At 40.0% G+C, this 20,993-nt stretch overlaps 1 protein-coding gene across 3 annotated transcripts in view; it reads left to right on the top strand.

The window, feature by feature from the left end:
- THADA (THADA armadillo repeat containing) overlaps positions 1–20,993 on the top strand; it is a 372,355-nt gene that overhangs the window by 178,997 nt on the left and 172,365 nt on the right. For all 3 annotated transcript variants that reach the window (XM_053589884.1, XM_053589885.1, XM_053589883.1), the window contains exons 27-28: positions 6,532–6,621; positions 8,563–8,694. In XM_053589884.1, the coding sequence (XP_053445859.1) occupies positions 6,532–6,621; positions 8,563–8,694 (222 nt within the window). The remainder of the gene's footprint in view (positions 1–6,531; positions 6,622–8,562; positions 8,695–20,993) is intronic.

Here is a 20,993-nt window from a genome sequence, read left to right as displayed (position 1 = left end):
CTCAGTCGGTAGGGCGCCGGCCCCATGTGCCGAGGGTGGCGGGTTCAAGCCCGGCCCCGGCCAAACTGCAAAACCAAAAAATAGCCGGGCGTTGTGGCGGGCGCCTATAGTCCCAGCTACTCGGGAGGCTGAGGCAAGAGAATCGCTTAAGCCCAGGAGTTGGAGGTTGCTGTGAGCTGGGTGACGCCACGGCACTCTACCGAGGGCCATAAAGTGAGACTCTGTCTCTACAAAAAAAAAAAAAAAAAAAATATGTGTGCTGTTTAATGCACGAGGCATTTAAAAGTAATTCCACTTTTAGTGATGTTGAGATTGATCAGTGGTTTCCTGTCAGGTTGTGCCATCTTGATTTTTCCATCAGGACATTCCTTATCAACCTTTCCCATAATAGTTTTGGCTATTATTTATAATCACTGCCTGGACCTATTATTTTTATTACAGGTTGTAAAATGGCAATTTTTCTAATTCTATTCTTCTCCATTTATTGGCTGGAATTCTTCTAGAAAGAATTTTCTTTAATTATTCCTATGTAATATAGGAAGGGGTGAACAAATCACAGGAATACAGGATGTTTTTCTTTCTTTTTTTTTTTTGTTGTTGGGGATTCATTGAGGGTACAATTGTTTTTCTTTCTTTATCTATTAATTGTTAACATATTAAGTTGCTATCCTAGAAGCTTCCAATGGTGACCAATAAAATGAATTATTATGAACTCATTGTTATTTTTTGATGTATTTCAATCATAGTTGTTACTATTTTGAAGTTTAAGATTCCATATCTTAGACTATTGTGAATCTAAAACTTTATCAAATTACTTTGCTTTGTTTTAGCATACTCTTCTTGCCTAGAGCTTTAAAGGGTCTTAGATTTCACTCTCCTTGCAAGCTATTAAGTTAGCTTGGCACAATTTCATAGATGCTAGTAGAAGACATGAGACACCTAATTTAGAGATGAAGAGTAGTGTGTTACAACAGTACCAATACCTGAGTATCAGCACTTTTGTGCCAGTGTCCTAAGCTCTAGTGCCCCCAGGGCAGTGTTAAGAATTGTAGAGATGGATAGATAATGTTATCTGTATGTGCAGTGGGTTGCTTTATAGGAAAAGAACTCAGTTAAGGAACATGAATCTTTTTTTTTTTTTTGTGGAGATAGAGTCTCACTGTACCGCCCTCGGTAGAGTGCCATGGCGTCACAACTCACGGCAACCTCCAGCTCTTGGGCTTATGCGATTCTCTTGCCTCAGCCTCCCAAGCAGCTGGGACTACAGGCGCCCACCACAACGCCCAGCTATTTTTTTGTTGCAGTTTGGCCGGGGCTGGGTTTGAACCCGCCACCCTCGGCATATGGGGCTGGCGCCCTACTCACTGAGCCACAGGCGCCGCCCCGGAACATGAATCTTTTATAATGGGCAGTAAACATGTCTGCCCTTTGTTCCAGAGAGAGATACCATATCTTCAAAGGCTGTTTATCATATAAAAATCCTTGAATAGAGTCTAGAAAAGGCCAGTCACTACACTTTGCAACATGTGTAGTAATGTGAGAAACTCAGTGACATTTATCCTTTATTTCTATATTATCTTTTAAAAATATTGTTATTATAAGAGATAGGGTCTCATTCTGTTGCCCAGGCTGGAGAGCCATGGGATGATCATAGCTCACTGTAACCCTGGGCTCCATGTTCCTGGGCTCCATGTTTTGTAATTAGATGACTTCACAGTAGGAATGACCAACCACAGGGTGTGCAAAAAGAACAAGTCCCTTATACCTCTGGGAGGCTTCTGTAAATAAGCAAGTATGGTCTTATTTGGGAGAGATACTCCTAGTCATAAGAGGGCTACAGGAACTATTGTTGGTATCTTCTTTTACAATGGAAAGTCTCTTAAAACCACCCCTAAGGTGTAAGTCACTATGTTTTGGGAGAGGGAGGCAAGTTATTAAAAGTCTCAGGGGCATACCTACTGCCTCCGTAAAGCAAACATTTTGTTTATAATTTTGGGAGCTCCCTACATTAGTTGAGGAGCATATGTGGCCTAACTACTACCCTGTTTCCCCGAAAATAAGACAGTGTCTTATTTTAAGGTGTGCTCCTAAAGATGCGCTAGGTCTTATTTTCAGGGGACGCCTGATCTTTCCTGTAAGTAGGTCTTATTTTCGGAGGATGTCTTATTTTCGGGAAAACAGGGTAGCAGGTACCTTAAAGTTCCTCATTCGGTCCAAATAATCTAGTTCTTGGTTTTGGAGAGACTGCTCATATGTAGTCATTCTAATCTGTCCTGTTTGCCTGTAGTACCAACAGCTGACTGATACTCTACTGCCTTTTGCAATGACTGAGCAATGGCTACAGAAAGTAGGAAGGCTTCCAGAGGTATTAACAGGTGTTTTGTTTAGAAGGGTCAGGTCCTAGAGCAGCGGTTCTCAACCTGTGGGTCGCGACCCACAGGAACTGTATTAAAGGGCCACAGCATTAGGAAGGTTGAGAACCATTGCCCTAGAGCCAAGGCCAGGCAATTTCTGTTAGACGTCTCAGTAAGGGTATAAGGGGAAATGCAATCAAACTGTGCTTAGAGCCGTCTGATAGAGGATGACAGATTCTGCCTTTAGTTAAATTTAATGTGCTCATGACAATTTGGGAGAGCCACGGAAGAGCATTTTCCTTGGTGAAGATTGTTCTGTTTTCAAAAAACGGAGACCTGTAACATCCATGCATTGTCAAGGTTGTTCTCCTCTCCACTGACTCAAAATCACCTGCCCCATTTCAGTAGTTATAACTGTACCTTTTTTTTCTGTTATCCCCTACTTGCAACCATACTTTTTGTCTAGAATGGTCAGATGCAAGAGAGACAAGGCATTTTTATAAACCTTACAGAGACTTATTATGTCTCCCATGGCCACCTTGGAAAGACTCAGCAAATCCTGTAATCAAATAAGTGGTCATTATTTTATGATTTCGGACCAAGTCAGGCCTCCAGGAGAATTCAGGTGCTAAGCAGAATTAAGTTAGAATTTTCTAGGGACCCTTTGGCCAGGCTGCTAAATGGAAGGTTTGTCACCTAGGCTGCCTGGAGTTGTCATTGGGAAATGTCATGCCAAGAATAGGGCAGAATTCTGAATTTTCAAAATACAAAATGTTGTTTTGTATTTTTTCCTTTATGCTCTTTTAAAGTGTTGATTTCAGTGGAATTTAGTTCTGTATATAGTAGGAGGTTGGAATCCAATTTCAATTGTGTCCATATGGGTAATCATTTACACCAACACTTTTCTCTGTGGTCTGTATTATCAGCTGTTTCACAAATCAAGTTTTTGTATGTCTGTTACTGTACTTTCTATTCTATTTTATTGGCTTACTTCTTCCCTCCACGCCAGAGTCCTAACTACCCAAGTTCTGGGATATTTTTAGCTGTCTTGACCAAGTCCTCCAACTTCATTCTTCTTTAACATTAAATTTGTTACTCTTGTGGCCCTTCATGTATCTGTATACCTTTTAGACTCTCCTTGTCAGTTAAGTAATCCATTTTACTCTCCTCAATCCATTTTTGGTTAATTTGGGGGTATGATTTGGCATAGAGGTCAAGGTTCTTTTTTTCTATATTTGTATATTACATTCTTATTAGGGAGATGCTGTAAAGAAATAGAGATGTGCTATGCTGATAGAAGATTCAACGTTATAAGAATGAAATTCTCTTCAAATTGATTATAAATGCAATAAAAACTGTGGCAGAGAGAGACTGAGAAAGAGAGTAAGTGAACTGACAAGTAGAGTCTAAAAGGATTGTGGACTTCAATATAAAGTCCAAAAATGGATTGTGGACTTCAAAGTAAAAGCTAAAACCATAAAGCTTCTAGAACAGTGGTTCTCACTTGTGGGTTGCGATCACAGGAACTATATTGAAGGGTTACGGCATTAGGAAGGTTGAGAACCACTGTTCTAAAAGAAAGTGTAACATACCGTTTTTAGGTAGGCAAAGATTTCTTAGGCTATAGAAAACATGAATCATAAAGGAAAGAAATTGAGTAATTATTGGACTTCATCAAAATTTAAAACTTCTGGCCAGGTGGGGTGGCTCAGTACCTATAATTGTAGCACTTTGGAAGGCTGAGGTAAGAGGAATGCATGAACTTAGGAGTTTGAGACCAGCCTGAGCCAAGAGCGGAGACCCCATCTCTACTAAATATAGAAAAAATTAGCTGTTTGTCATGGTGGGCACCTGTACTGCCAGCTACTTAAGAGGCTGAGGCAGGAGGATCACTTGAGTCCAGGAGTTGGAGGTTGCTGTGAACTAGGCTGACACCATGGCACATTAGCCTGGGCAGCAAAGTAAGACTTGGTTTCAAAGGAATAAAATATGATAAAAAATTAAAACTTCTGCTCATCAAAAGTCATTATTAAGAAAATAAGTTGGCGGGCGGCGCCTGTGGCTCAGTTGGTAAGGCGCCGGCCCCATATACATGGGGCGGGTTCAAACCCGGCCCCGGCCAAACTGCAACCAAAAAATAGCCGGGCGTTGTGGCGGGCGCCTGTAGTCCCAGCTACTTGGGAGGCTGAGGCAGGAGGATCACTTAAGCCCAGGAGTTGGAGGTTGCTGTGAGCTGTTTGATGCCAAGGCACTCTACTGAGGGCCATAAAGTAGTGAGACTCTGTCTCTACAAAAAAAAAAAAAAAAAAAGAAAATAAGTTGGCAACCTACAAACTAGAAGAAAGTATTTGCCATGCATATATGTGACAAAGGAAAAGGAATCTATTATTAAAAATGGTTAAAAATCTTGAGTAAATAGACTATTTCACAAAGGGCCATGCCAGTGAGCAAGTCATGTGAAAAGTATTCAACATCATTAGTCATCAAGAAAATTCAAATCCAAATTACAAAGAGATATCGCTACACGCGGATAAGGATGGCTAAAATGACAGGAAAAAAAGACAACAGCAAATGTTGGAAAGGATGTAGGGCCAACAGAACTCTCACTAATTTGGGGGAGTATAAAATGATACAACTATTTTGAAAAACTGTCAGTTTCCTAAAATGTTTAACATATTGCAGTTTTATTCTCAGTTATCAATTCAAGAGAAATGAAAACATGTGTCCACAAAAAGCTTCATACAAGAATTTTACAGCAGTTTTACTCATAACAGCTAAAAACTGGAGAGTCTGTGTTCATCAGTAGAACAATGAATAAACAAACTTGTATATTCATACAATGGGCTACTAAAAGAAAAAGAAACAGATTATTGTTACATTGAATAATATTGATAAATCTCATGAACTCTATGCTGAGTGAAAAAAGCTAGAAAAAAATATATAGTATTTTTAAATGTGTATGAAATTCTTGAGTGTGGTAAAAATCAAATCAGTGGTTCCTTGCCAGGAATTGGCTGAGGCATGAGGGAACTTTATGGGATGATGGAAATTTGTTGAGTCTTAAGAGAGTGTGGACTACATGAATGTATGCATTTCTAGATCAAATGGTACCCTTAAGATCTGAGCATTTTGCTGTGTGTAAAATGTATTTCAATTTTTTTAAACAGGTGATCTTCTGTGTCTCTATTAATTGGGGTTCTTTAATAGTTAATGGGGATGGAATATTTTCTTAAGTCCTATATTTTTCTTGAACTTTTTGATCAGTTATGTAGTTCAAGGAATTATTTTGGGGACATTGGCAGAATTCAATAGTGGTTTTTATAAACATGGAAAAGGTAATCCTTATAGGTTCCAGGGAGATTGGATTTCCAGAACCTGCATGCCAGGTCTGTACTTCTGATAACCATGCTCCAAACCAGTGCTTCTTAATCAGGGGCCATTTTGTCCCAGGGGGTAAATTTGGCAACACAGTGCAACCTCCATAGCTGACCCCTTCCCTACATTGACCACCTTCTTAAGTTGACCTAATTTTCATAGACCAACATGTACTACATGTATGTAGCAGTACACCAGGCCCAGTTCCTTATGTTGACCTCCTCCATATGTTGTTACGGTCCTTTGGGTGGTCTGTCTACAGAGGTTCTACTGTGTTTGTAGACATTTTGCTTGTCATGATTGCAGAGTGTCGGGAGTGGGGGGTGTTGTGCTATTGGCATTTGTGCTAAACATCCTACACTGCACAGGGCAGCCCCCTGGAACAAAGATTTGGTCCAAAATGTCATTTATGCCAATGTTGAGAAAGCTCATTCTAAGACTTGCCCTAATCGCTGAAGTGGAATCAGTCTCAGTTGATCGGGTGTTAACTGTACTCACAGTTGAAATCAATTGTGGAAACTTGGCCTTCTTGCACATTACATATGTCTTCCCGGACAGAATTGAATATCAATACTTGTAAAATGCATAATCTTAAATTTTGAGATGAAAGTCCGTGCATTAAAAGTCCGTGTATCATTTCTGTTGATTGTTAGAAGATGCTGTTGTTTTGTTTTTAACTGTTAGTTCATGAAATATCCAAACAAATGACCATAGTTATCATCCTGTTTTAAAAAAGGCTTTTTTATAAAAATCAGAGGAAATAAATGATACTAATTTATCTTTTTCTCCCCTCCCTCCACAGAATGACAGGGAGAGAGTTTTTCTCTCGTTTCCCAGAACTCTATCCTTTTCTTCTCAAACAATTGGAAGCTGTGGCCAATACAGTGGACAGGTAAGGAGAGAATTAGGTGGGGCAAAATGAAACCAACAATGTGAATTACTCTATTAGTCAAGATTTCCCTCTAGGCAACTTTTTTTTTTTTTTTTTTTTTAATTGTTAGGGATTCATTGAGGGTACATGAAACCAGGTTACACTGATTGCGTTTGTTAGGCAAAGTCCCTCTTGCAATCGTGTCTTAGGCAACTGTTTTTAATAACCCCCTTCCTGGTAACACAGATGGCTTTTGTTTTTTTGAATTGGAGTCTCACTATATCGCCCTCCATAGAGTGCTATGGCATCACAGCTCACAACAACTTACAACTCTTGGGCATAAGTGATTCTCTTGCCGCAGCCTCCCGAGTAGCTGGGACTACAGGCACCTGCCACAATGCCCGGCTATTTTTTTGTTGCAGTTGTCATTGTCCTTTAGCTGGCCGGGCCAGGTTCAAACCTGCCAACCTGGGTGTATGTGGCTGGCGCCCTACCCACTGAACTATAATGCTGCCTGGCTTTTTTTTTAAGTGCTTCTTTATAATTATATCATGTTGCCTGGCTCTCCATAGTAGATTGTACCTGAAAAGTTGTGAAAAATACAATGTAAAGTTTTTTAACTAGTTTAAACTAGTTTTAAGTCTTTGTAAATTACATTTGATAAAATTTCAGTTTTTTGGTAGTATATAGGAACTAACTTAGAAACTTAATAATCTCTTCTGTTCAGAATTATTTTCTTCCTAGTATTTAAAAAAATCAGTGTACTTAAATACTGAGTTTGTTTAACGCACACCTGTCTTTTTTTTTTTTGCTTGCAGCTTTTGGCCAGGGCTGGGTTTGAACCCGCCACCTCCTGAGCCGGTGCCCCACTCCTTTGAGCCACAGGTGCTGCCCCACACACCTGTCATTTTTTATTCCTGTCCTGTTGCAGCTTGCCATTGTCAAACTACAGAAATTAGCTGACTAACCAGGATACCTACCTGTACATACAGAAAGGGCCAGTGACTGGGGAAACACAAAGCAAAACTATAAAGAGGGCTTCCAGTCTTACCAGGGTAGATAGAAAAGTTCACCATTGTCTTTTCATTTACATCAGTTGTGGCATTTTTAGTATGGACATCTTAGAACATGTGCTTTTGTAGTCTTCTACCAATTTTTGTAATTGGTGTGAATGTACACTAATTGTCTAGAATTGGAAAATAAAGCTATATTAATGAATTTTCCTTCTGTTTATGATGCACTTCTTCATATTAGTAGTTTATCTAGGCAGGCATTTCTGGCCCTCGTAAGTAACGGCCTGTTCACGCCTTCTTAAATACATTTGGATGGCAAAGTTTCACATTTCCTCCAACTTACTGCTGTATGAAGAGCTCTAATCAAAACAGCAGACTCTGGTTAAGCAAATGATTAGCTTTGAGAAGACGATTGTGTGGAAAAGCCTGGTCCACAACTTTACCAATATTTTTTTCCTTATCATACACATTAGGAAGATAATGAAGTGAATGGAGAAAAAAATGAAAAAGGAGAACTATCTCCTTGATCAGAGAGAGCCTTACTTCATAAACATAATTATTAAGGAGAAGAAATGTTTGAATATAATGCCTCACTACTTAATTTAATTTAATTTTTTAATTTTTATTTATTTATTTTTTTGACAGTCTTACTCTGTCGCCCTTGGTAGTGGGCTGTGGCATCACAGCTCACAGCAACCTCAAATTCTTGGGCTCACGTGATCCTCTTGCCTCAGCCTCCCAAGTAGCTGAGACTACAGGCACCTGCCATAATGCCTGGCTATTTGTAGAGGTGGGGTCTTGCTCTGGCTCAGGCTGGTCTCAAACCTATGAGCTTAGGCAGTCCACCTGCCTCGGCCTTCTAGGGTGCTAGTATTACAGGCGTGAGCCACCATGCCTGGCCTCTCACTACTTAAATTTTAAATCTTTTATGTGTAATAATTTTTTTCAGTGATATGGCAGGACCAAGCCATCATACAAGCATGTTTCTCTTGCTGTTGGTGTTGGAGAGACTCTACCCCTCCCCAATGGATGGCACCGCTTCTACTCTCAGCACGGCGCCTTTTGTCCCCTTCATTATAAGGTAGTTTCATGCTGTGTGGAAAAGAATGGGGGTGGGGGTGGGGATTTGTGGGAATGTTTTATTTTGTTCTTCAGAAATTTGTTGTTTTATTTGTTCTTTAGAAATGTTTTAATTTGTTCTTCAGAAAGAAAACTTCAGTAGTTTTGTGGGGAGTATTTTTTTTTCCTTCATTTCAAATTAATGTGAGAGTACAGATTTTTAGATTACACAGTTCTCACTTCCAGGGTAAAGTTCCAGTTGTAAGAGCCTGTCACCCAGGAGGCACATCCTACACTCCCACAACGCGCACCGTAGGTTAGATCCCGGCCAAATGCCCTTCCTCCTTCTGCCAATTATCCTTCCACTGCCCTCTTTTTGTTTGTTTTATTTTTAGGTGGGGTCTTGTGAAGGCAAGGGCTGGGGCTTACCGTTGCTCACCGTTACTCCCAACTGATCTTTAGTATTACAGAGAAGGTATTTATATTGTGAGTAGAACCTGTGTATGTTTTCCTTGGAGCTCTGCCTAGTTGTCAGGTAGTGTTGATAGGAGATGCTGCTTTTGAAAAAGGTAAGCTGGTGTTTGCATTGTCTCTGTTTTGAGCATGACCAGCATGGGGCAGGCTTGGCCTTGGTGTATATCTCCTGTGCAGGGCTTCAAGAGGATTTCAGGACACCTAGCTCTTCACTCTGGAGGAGTCTGCTAGGAATGCAAACAGGTGGTGTGTAGATGGCAGTGCCCACTCATCTTCTCTTCTAAGCTTGGAGTGTCTGAAAGAGAGCTATGAATATAGAGGATGCATGGAATAAAGTAACTGGCTTTTCTATTTCTAGCAGTTTTTACCACTTCCTGTGTTACGTTTTTTCAGGCATCTGGCAACTTCTGATTACCTTGTTCATTTTGGATCAAAGATCTCAATCTGTAGGCATCCAAGAAGTACTTCACAATCCTAGCATTAGTTTTTACCTTTCTGCTTGCCTCTTAGTAAAATAGCACCTTCATTTTTATTAATCTGCCAAAAGTCAAAATCACCTAGAGCAGAAGGATAAGAACCTAAACTCAAGAGAGCGACTTGGTTATGTATGTGGTGTCCTGGGTTCTATTTCCTGGTTTCAGAGAGCTGACTTATGCGTTTTAATGTGAGAAACCATTAAACATGAGATTCTGGCATGAGATAGCTGTAGCTATTTGTTTGTACCAAGCCCTGGCTGTGGCCATGTTATCTTTGATCACAGAGATGACTCACTCAGACTGGTTTTTGTTTCCTGATACACAAAGTTACCAGTTTCCCTCATCCAGGGTGATTCATTTTAGGAATCTGAGTGATAGTCTGGGGCCTTAAATTACTTTCTTCCATGAATAACTGGAAAGAACTAAGAACCATTTTCAGAAAGTTGATGCAAGAGGTAAAGACATGAGCACAAACTCACAGTGCATTAGAGACAAAGATTTGCTTTAGAACCTTCACATCTGTATTGAGAACCTTCCATTTATGGAAGTTTTGTACTAATCGGTCTTATTCATTGCGTCCTAAATACAAGATATAACTACATTGAAAGTATCCTTCCAACCTGTTGTTTAATTAGTTTACATATAACCAGAATGTTCATATGTTATATTCAAATTACCTATTGTATAATGAAGATTGCATTGATACAGAATATTTAAATATTGCTTTGAAGCCAGTGCACTTAATGCATCATTTTTTAAACTCAAAAGATGCAAAGTAAGAAGTTTGTAATCATCCTGTCTATCCAGTGAAAATGTCTTTTTTTTTTTTTTTTTTTTTTAGTAGGGTGCCGTGGCCTCACCCAGGCCACGGCACTCTACTTTATGGCCCTCGGTAGAGTGCCGTGGCCTCACCCAGCTCACAGCAACCTCCAACTCCTGGGCTTAAGCGATTCTCTTGCCTCAGCCTCCCAAGTAGCTGGGACTACAGGCGCCCGCCACAACGCCTGGCTATATCCAGTGAAAATGTCATGGCTTGCTTTCTACCTATGTAAAGATTCATGGAGCGCCACCAGCAACGGAAGTGCCACAATTGATATCTTAACTGTAAAGTAAATAGGTTCTGATCGAGTACCTGGAGTACCTGTGTGCTATAGAACAGTGCTTCTCAAACTTTAAGATGTAAACATACTGCTCAGGTATCATACAAATTCTGACACAGTAAGTCTAGGGTGGAACCTGGAGTCTGCCTTTTGAACAAACTCAGGGGTCCTCAAACTATGGCCCGTGGGCCGCATGAGGCGGTGTGATTGTATTTGTTCCCGTTTTGTTTTCAAAATAAGATATGTGCAGTGTGCGTAGGAATTTGTTCATTGTTTTTTTTGTTTTGTTTTTTTTGTAGAGACAGAGTCTCACTTTATGGCCCTCGGTAGAGTGCCGTGGCCTCACACAGCTCACAGCAACCTCCAACTCCTGGGCTTAAGCGATTCTCTTGCCTCAGCCTCCCGAGTAGCTGGGACTACAGGCGCCCGCCACAACGCCCGGCTATTTCTTGGTTGCAGTTTGGCTGGGGCCGGGTTTGAACCCGCCACCCTCGGTATATGGGGCCGGTGCCTTACCGACCGAGCCACAGGCACCGCCCTATTCATTGTTTTTTTTTAAAACTATAGTCCAGCCCTCCAACGGTGTGAGGGACAGTGAACTGACCCCCTTTTTAAAAACTTTGAGGAACCCTGCATGATTGCTGCTGGTTTACAGATCATACTTTAAATAGCAAAATTCAATTTGGGGTATTGAACTTAAACACCACCAGAGCCACACACAGATGATTTTAATAGGCTATGGTAGGGTCATACTTGGTAAAGCTATTTAAGGGATTTTGTAAGAAATAGATTTTGACCTAAGAATGCAGAGAATGAGCAAGAAAGTGTCCTGAGCAGCTAGGTCAAGAGTGTTAGACGTTGGCCAGGCACAATGGCTGTCACCTATAATCCTAGCACTCCTAGCACTCTGGGAGGCCAAGGCAGGAGGATTGCTTGAATTCACGGGCTCGAGATCAGCTTGAGTAAGATCAGCTTGAGACCCCCATGAATACTAAAAATAGAAAAAAAATTAGCCAGATGTTGTGGCAGGTGCCTGTAGTACCAGCTACTCAGGAGGCTGAGGCAGAAGGATCGCTTGAACCCTGGAGTTTGAGGTTGCTGTGAGCTAGGCTGACAGTACAGTACTCTAGCTTGGGCAACAGGGTAAGACTGTCTCAAACAAACAAACAAAGAGTGTTAGATGTCCTCTTTCTGTTACACCAAAATAAGGATGCCTGTTTTGTAGCCAGTAACTTTAGCTTCACTGGGAAGAAGGGCACATGAGGCCTGAAATTTATGCAACTGAGAGAGATGAAGAGCCTATATCCATAGTTGGTGCATCTCAGTACAGGCTGTTTAGGGGTGTGGAAGTAATGTCCCTATCAGTGGGCGTATATGCTCCTTACTTTGCTTTTCTTGTAGGAAAGTTTGCTGATCGGATTGATCTACCATCTGTGATCGGGCACAAGTGGAGACAGTTGCCTAGGGTTATGGGCTTGGTCTGCGGCTGGATAGACAAGAAGGCTAGCTCTTCTTTCTTGACCATCTTCTTTCGTGAAGTGGAAGAACCCTAGATTTAGAGTTAGAAAACCCAGTTTGGGGTTTCATCAACTTAGTACAGGATCAACCCATGCTACCCTTGAATGTTCACTGGGAAAATGAATGATATGCAGAGTTTTTAAAAATAATGAATTTGATGAAACTATTCACATTTGATTTAGATTACTTCTGAGAAGATTATTCACAAAGAGAGTGAAAGGTTGATCATAAAACCTGTCATTCTGGGCAATGTCTGTGGTTCTAGTCATACTAAAGAATAGGATCTTTTGACTAAAATAATAGCTAAAAATCCATGCGTAGTGGATGGGCAGTGTTTTGTTTTTGTAGTGTTGTTAATGGTGATTTATGTGCTTGGAAGTGCTCTAATCAGGCTTGTGGATACTATAAGTTTAGGTAAAGAAAACAATTTTCCAGCTTGTAGAAGTAGTGCAAAGGTTGCTTTGACTGTGCTAAAGTGAATTGCACAATGAAAAAATTAAAATCTAAGCAACAGCTTTTTCTTTCTTTTTGATTTATGTGTACTGACTTGCTGTTCCCTTCCTCTCTGTAGCATTATTTATATAGTTAGTTCTTTATTCCACATTTAAGAATTCATCCAGACTTATTTCTCTGTTGATTTTCTTTGTTGACTTAAATCTTAGAAGTTACTCATTTGAATTTTTCCAGTTTATATGTAGTTATGGCGGTTGCATCATCTTGAAACAAAAATGATAATTTTAATCCCAACATTTTGTTTAAAAATTTTTTAATCTTGAACCCCATAAATGCATCAATGTACAAAGTTATGATTTAATAAAAAATAATTTAAAAAAACAAATAAAAAATTTTTTAATCCATTGTATTTTATGAAAAATAATTTAAAAAACAAATAAAAAAATTTTTTTAATCCATTGTATTTTATGATGCCATGTTGGATTCAAATAGATAATCCTTTATCATGAGAATATGATGCCTTCAATTAAATACCATTCATTTTTTAGATCCAATACCATAGAAGAGAGTGATTCATGTTTTTGTTTTGTTTTTGTTTTTTTTTGTAGAGACAGAGTCTCACTTTATGGCCCTCAGTAGAGTGCCGTGGCCTCACACAGCTCACAGCAACCTCCATCTCCTGGGCTCAAGCGATTCTCTTGCCTCAGCCTCCCGAGTGGCTGGGACTACAGGCGCCCACCACAACGCCTGGCTATTTTTTGGTTGCAGTTTGGCCAGGGCCGGGTTTGAACCCGCCACCCTCGGTATATGGGGCCGGCGCCCTACCGACTGAGCCACAGGTGCCGCCCGAGAGTGATTCATGTTTTAAAAGGAAGCCCAATTGGCTCTCTGAATCCAAGTCACCAGGGCCCACTTGTCTAGTCTTCTTTTTAGAAGACTTCCTTTTAGTCTTTTAGAAGACTAGAAAGTCTTTTCAGAGACCCAAGTCTCTGGACATGCAACTTTGAGTTCCCTTTCACAAGTGAGTTTCAAGTTTCACTTGAAGAGCTATAGGAAACCACTTAAGCCCCAATCGTAGGACCATAGAGTCCTGAACAGAGCAAAGGCTCAGGACACAGGAGACCTGATTCTCTCTGGGCTCTGCCACCTGGACACTAGCTGTGTCATTTGGATAAGAGTCTTACTATCTGTGAGGACCAATGTGGTTACCTGTGAGTATGTGGATATCAGTTGAGACAGAAAGTGCCTTTTATTGCTCATAACTAAGATCTGAATAATACATGTGGGATAAATCCCTTCACTGCCTTTTTGGGGAACCATTTTTTTTTTTTTTTTTTTTTTAAGTGATAGGGTCTCACTCTTACACAGGTTAGAGTGCAGTGGCATAATAATAGCGACTATAGCCTTGAGTTCCTGGGCTCCAGCGATCTTCCTGCCTCAACCTCCTGAGTAGCTAGCTAGGAGTACAAGCCCATGCCACCATGTCCTGCTAATTTTTTTATTTTTTGTTTTTTGCTGAAATGGGGGTCTCGCTATGTTGCCCAAACTGCTCTTAAATGCTTGGCCCTGGCCTCCTTGCCTTTTATTTGTCACAACAGCGGGGGCTGGTTAGCTGTTCATGGCAAGCATCTCTTGCTTTGTAAGCCTATACCTTGCTCTTACTTTGTAAAGTTATCTTTCTCTTTTGTAATAAAATTTCTCTCATGCTTGACTTACTGTAGGGTGTCTGGTCATTTTTTGGCCAAGAACCAAGGACCCAGGCAGCTGCCTGAAACCCTGACATTTTGGGAGACAGGCAGCTGCCTTGAAACCCAACATTTTAGATTTCCAAAAAGCAGCTGGTACCCTTCAAAATTGTGTATAATTAATTAATAAAACTTCTTTTTCTTGCTAAAAATCAAAACAAATAAAAAAATACTCCTGGCCTCAAGTGATCCTCTTGTCTCAGCCTCCCAAATAACTGGGATTATAGGTGGCAGCCATGCACCCAGGTTTTGGAGTACTTTTAAAAGGATTTTCCCCACCAGGCCCCCCCGTCCCCCCTCCCCCTTTTTTTAAAGAGGATTTCACTGTGTTGCCCAGATTGGCCTTGACATCCTAAGCTCAAGTGATTCTCCTACTTCAACCTCCCGAGTAGCTGGGATTATAGGTGCACACCACTGAGCCTGGCCTGCTTTTCTTTTCTCTGACGAATATTGAAGTACAAATAGCAATATAATCTTGAACATATGACAGTGGAAATCATCCATATGGGCCTATGAAGTAGAAACTTTTTTAGTTGAAATATGAATGGCTAGTCAGCGATCAGAGAGTTGGAAAAAGCATATTTTAAAAATATTTCATAGAACTCTTTGATTCTACTAGTCTTAAAAAGGAGGGGGTTAGGTATATAAAAAAACTAAAGAGTTTGTTATTCCTTTTAAGCCTATGACTTTGGAAAATAATATTGACTCTTGTTTTCTTTTCCTTGAAAGTTATGTAATTAAGAGATTATCACTTTGCTCCTTACTCTGGCAATGAAATTAAAAGAAGTTGTTTTCCATGGTGTAGAGTGGGGTTTTTGCAGTAGAAAGTAGTTGGCTTCTATTATCATTTTTGATGATAATACCAGGGGCTCTTCTTTGAGGCTGCACATCACAATTCTATTTGTTTTGTTTTTCCAGAATCCATGTAGATAAGTAAAGGGCAAAACTTGTTTTATATAGAGAGAAATGAGGCAAAGAATGGTTAAATACTGCTGAGAAGGAAGTCATGCCCTCCTTACTTTCTGTCCCCCTAATTACCTGTCTCTTCTCTAAATGTCACATGTGGTTCCTTACATCACTCATCCTATCATTCCTCATCACTGCAGCATTTCGTAATGCTCAGTGCTTATTCTCTCCAAATACGGCTTAAGCTCCTTCCATGCAGAAGCAGCTATGGGGTGTTTTGGTTTGTTTTTTATCTTTCTCTACCTGGCCTGGGTTTGAGCACGAGGTAGGATTGAGTAAAACGAAAATGAAACTAATTTGGAACTGAAACTTTTTGTATCTGAGCAGATATGTGTATCTATGAAGCCCTCAGAGACTTGTAGTCCTACAATATTAGAGACACATTTTGTATCCCACTGATTACTGTTTATGTAGAAAAGAGGCTCACCTCGACTTTTAGAAGTATTGTGTTCTAATATGAGCTCTGACATTTGCGTTTGTGACTTTACCTCTCTGACTCTCTGTTTCCTTTTCTATCAAATTAAGCTGTTGACCTGGATGTTACCTAGGTTCTCTCTGGCCTTATGAACCTGTAACTACCTTCCTGCACTGCAGACCCTTCCCCTCTGACTGCCTTCCAGTGAGCCACTGTGGAGGCCCCCCTTTAGCTACCCTGCTGCAGTTGTTAGAGCCAAATGAAGAGGAGTCTGGATTGATAAGAATACAAGTGGGAGTGTCTGCGTGCACCATTTTTCTGTTCATAGGCATAGAATTATAAACAAGCCAAAACACATGGGAGAAAGACTTCCAGGTGACTGCAGCATTAATAGGGAACCTGTGTAGGAGTGGAAGCTCCTATTATCACCTATATAATGGGGGTAATCCTGCTCACAAAATAGAAGGTAAATGCTCCTTGCTTTGCATGTTAAGAAAAATTCTGGAGAGAGAAGAAAGGGTTGATAGTATAGTGGTAGAGAGCAGATTTGATAGAGAGCAGGTTGATAGATAGCAGATTTATTTTCAGCCCCTTTACCAGATGCAGATGAAGCAATAGAAAAGAGCACTGTATCCTGTGAGTGAAGGCATATCCCCGGACCCAGATAAATGGGTCTACTCTTGGGTAGAAGTGAGCCCAGAACTGTGTCAGTAATTTTGGGGAAATGTGGGGTGGAAATGTTGTGCCAGGAGCCTGTAGAAGGATTTCCAAAAGAGAGAGGAAAAGGCATATTTTGTTAGTGACCAGACAATTGTATTGCTATTGGTTGTTTTAGACTGGGTTATTAAATGTATCACTTGCAAGCACTTTGCAGTTTATTTGCTGAGAACTAGTAAGGATTCCCTAAGAATAAGTCATGCCTGAGTCACCACTTTGTTTTGATGGGATTACTAGACTATTTGATGAGAACAGTGCAGCTTTATTCAACATTTGAATTATTTACTTAAATGAAGACAGACTAGATTGCATGCTTATCAAATCTGTGAGGAAATCGAGGTACGAAATAGTCTTCAAGCATGGGCATGGCAAACAAATTCAGGCACATGGCCATTACCTCTGCACGAGGAGGAAGAGATTGAATTTAAGAGCCATATACTAGGAGCTTCAATTATATTTGTAATGTGTTCTTAAGCTGGGCGTTGGGCAAATGTTGAATGTCATATTATTCTCTGTACTCTTTTGTATGTTAGATATAGTCTATGATTTAAAAAGAAGATTCAAAATAACCTTAGAAGACTGGATTGATGGGCAGAAACTATTAAGATAGCATTTCATAGATCTATGTACCACATTCTGATTTTTTAAAAGTTAAAAAAGTATGTACATACAGAATGAGGGATATCTGACTTCATTGCTGTTTTTAGGAAAAAAAAAAAAAAAGAAAGTCCTGGGGAATGAAATTTCCTGTTGAACCCTGAGCAAGCAGTGTGACACTGTTGCTGCTTCTAGATGGTGGGGACCGGTCCCTCTGAAATCTGCTAGTTAGCCTATACCCACATTATTCTGCTTGTTATTCTGCTCTGGGCTCCCCATTTTAGAAGGGTCACTGATGAACTGATGTTTACCCAGGGGAGGTGACCATGATGCAAAGGAAGCTACACATCTGGAAACAATTAGACTGGAGAACACTTGGAGGCAGCATGGTAACAGTCTTTGCATACTTAAGAGGCTGCCATATGGCAGAAGGCACATAATTTCTCCTTTTTACTTCCAATAGTAAGGTAGGAGATAGACTTCAGCTTTTAATATAAAGAATCATGTTGTGAAAATTAGTATTCATCGAGGGAATGAACATATTTCTATAATACTGAGCTTGCCCATCAGTGAAAGTGTTCAAGGAAAACTGATCACATGTTGTTCCTATCTTTTAAAAGATTTCTCCATGCATCTGAAGCTGAGTTAGATCATCATCACAGTATCTATTTGGGATGTCTAAATAACTCAGTAGTAAATTCTGAATGAAATAGTAAACCTGCCTCTAAACCTGCAACACATATTTGTACCTTTTGCTTATGGATTTCCCAATCTCTCAAAGAAAAGAGGTCGGGGTACTGTTCTTGGAATGGCCCACAAGGTCACAGTTGTCTGCTCCTGGATGGTATCCCCTCCAGAAATTAATCCACTTAAATTTAGCCTTTTATAACTTTGTTCCACATAGTTCTGAAAACATTTTTTTGGCCTATGAGATATTATGTCTAAAGAGCATTCCTTATTAATTTAATTATCTTTTTTTGTGGTTGCTTTATTTTTCTCTATTCCAGATGTTGGCTAAAGCCACATTTGTTTTCTAACATGCATAAGGAACATCTGAGTTGTTGAGAAGTCAGAGATGCTTTCCCAAAGAATAATTAAAATAGACAACTCTTTGTTATCCAAATTTCCCAAAGGATCTCTGAACAGAGATATACGGAGAATACAGAACTTCCCAAACTTTAACCATTACCTAGAATTTCCTCCCCCTGGCCAGCTTGTATGTCCAAAATTCTACCTGACCTGTGGTTACCACTAAGTTCCATGAGACCTAAAGTAAGAAATTACAGGAAAGGAGTCTCTTCACCATCTTAATCTGCTAACAGTTGTTGAGCGAAAGAAGGGATCTGCTACTCCATCAACCTGTGGAAACCCTGGCCCATTAGTTTCATTAGTGTGACTGTCTCATACCAGCTCAGGCTTGGGGACCAGATTGTTAAAAATGCAGATGTTCAGGGCTACTTGAGTATTTTCAGCTTCTCAGGTTTTTCTTTGTGTATGGGCCTGGTTTGTTTCCATTCCTTTATTTCTTACAGATGTGTAAGTGTCCCCAATATTACCTTCCATGGAGCTATTTGTTGTATTACAAAGCCATACATTTTGAAATAAAGCAGTGAACCTCTGGTCATAGCATTTTAGGCCTTACACAGGGAGAACCTAAAGCAGAGATTGTAAGGTTGTTTCCTAATGCTGGGGAAATCACAATGCTTGGGCAGCTACTTACTCTGCCTTCTTTTTACTGTGTCTCTACCTAGCACTTTTATTTGGAGAGCTGTGCTTATGGCCTTTTGAATTTCCGAATTCTACTCAGGGGTAACTGAGGTTCAGCATGTGGAATGAAATCATTTTCTAATTGTGTGGCTTTTTTTGCAAAGAGTTTTGGCATAAAAAGATACTCTGTCGTCTGTCACCAATTTTTATCTCTCACTTCTAGAGGGGGACCTGGCTGACTTTGTCTCTGGTGCCAGATCTCTTTAAGACCATTTTCTAAATATGTTTTTGAGCAAAAGGAATGAAGATTTCACCTCTTATGGAATGCATTGACAAAGTAAGCTAGAAAAACAAAACTTGTAGGGGCTAGCTTTTCTTTAGTGTTATCTGTTACTTCAACAAGCCAGTTCAGGTCATGTTAGAACAAGTGATTTGATCTGCACATAGTCACATTCTTGGGTGAAATTTCTGACAATGATGATAATCTATGGCCTATTGCTGCCATTCACACTAAAAGTTTGAATCCAGTCAGTTAATCAATGAACCAAGTATTTGTTAAACATCCATTGTGTACCTAGCTAGTGTTAGGTCTTGGGTAAGATGCAAAGTAAAGGAAAAGATCTTTATCCTTAAAGAACTAGCAGTCAAGCTAGTGCGATAAAGCACATGCTGTGAACCTGACATAGTGTCTGTTAACCACTTAATTATATGGTATATGCTGTAAGCACTGAGGCCTAGAAAGAAGAGCACCCCAGTGGGTTGGAGAATTCCAAGAGGTTTTCTCAAATAACAAGGGAGGAAAAGAATATGGGAATTCAGTCTACCATCTTGGTGATTCACAGTTCATGCTAGAAGAGAGAAAATTCTAGCTGCCCATACTAGACAGGAAGATCCAATAAGAGGAAGATTGTGATAGTTTATGATTCATAACTTGGAAGGCATCATAAAGACCTTTGCTTCCACTTGAACCAAGGATGACCCAGGAAATTCACAAAATAAATGGTTTGCTGTTGCATAGGAGAAATCATTGATGGTAAATCTTCGGTAAGTTTAATAAAGAACAGTATTTGCCCCAAATGTTGCACTTAAGCCTTTGAAAATAATGAATGGTAGTGGACTTTTTTAAAATTTAGCAATACTTAAAATTTTTAAATATTTTAACACATTTTCATAAGGAGCTTTCACTTCCTTGATCTTAAATATCTTCTCAAAAATTATAGATGGCATTTTTAATGCTGAATTGAAAGATTTCACATTACGAAGCCCCAAATGCTAACGAATATGCAGTCATCTTATCCTGTGTAGTAGGGAACATTGTAAGATCAGAAATGTATTTTTCCTCTTCAGGCAGAAAATATGAATTAGGACGTAGAGTAAGAAGGTAAGGATTAATTATAGTAGGCTGAAAATGAGGAAGATAATGACATGGTATGTTTTAGTTCTCTTTCCCTGACTAACAGTTTTTCCCTCTCTCCCTCTGGGCCTTGATTCTCACCAGTCTATTCGTAATCTTCTAGTAGAAACAAGCTGCATTTGTCACATCAGCTGCGTACGTTACATTCACCCTCACGTCCTTTTAGTTTTTCCTTCCTATTTTATCACTGACCTAGAACATTGAGACTCTGGAGTGCTCATCTTGCCTCCCTTCCAAACCAATTAGAGGCATTCTCTCCTTCACCACTTATTCTTACCTCTCACTTTACTTTTTGAGCACTGTTCATCACCAATTCATCCTTTAAATATAGGTACTGAGGTCCTACTTGTAACTGTGCCCTTGCCCAACTCAGCAGCATCCCTACTCTTATCATTTGTTTCTTACAAGAAAAGGGTAGAAGCTGTCAAATCTAAGATCTCTCCACGAAGACACCCACCCTACCTATGACAGCTTTCTCTCTCTCTCTTTTTTTTTTTTTTTGAGACAGAACCTCAAGCTATTGCCCTGGGTAGAGTGCTGTGGTGTCTCAGCTCACAGCAGTCTCCAATTCCTGGGCTTAAGCGATTCTCTTGCCTCAGCCTCTCAAGTAGCTGGGACTACAGGCACCTGCCACAATGCCCGACTATTTTTTTTTTTTTTTTTTGGTTGTAGTTGTCATTGTTTGGCAGGCCTGGGCCAGATTCAAACCCACCAGCTCTGGTGTATGTGGCTGGCGCCT

The sequence above is a fragment of the Nycticebus coucang genome, chromosome 4, assembly GCF_027406575.1.
Source record: "Nycticebus coucang isolate mNycCou1 chromosome 4, mNycCou1.pri, whole genome shotgun sequence".
NCBI lineage: Eukaryota > Metazoa > Chordata > Mammalia > Primates > Lorisidae > Nycticebus > Nycticebus coucang.
Note: the sequence above shows the minus strand (reverse complement) of the source record. Positions and strands in the feature narration are given on the sequence as shown.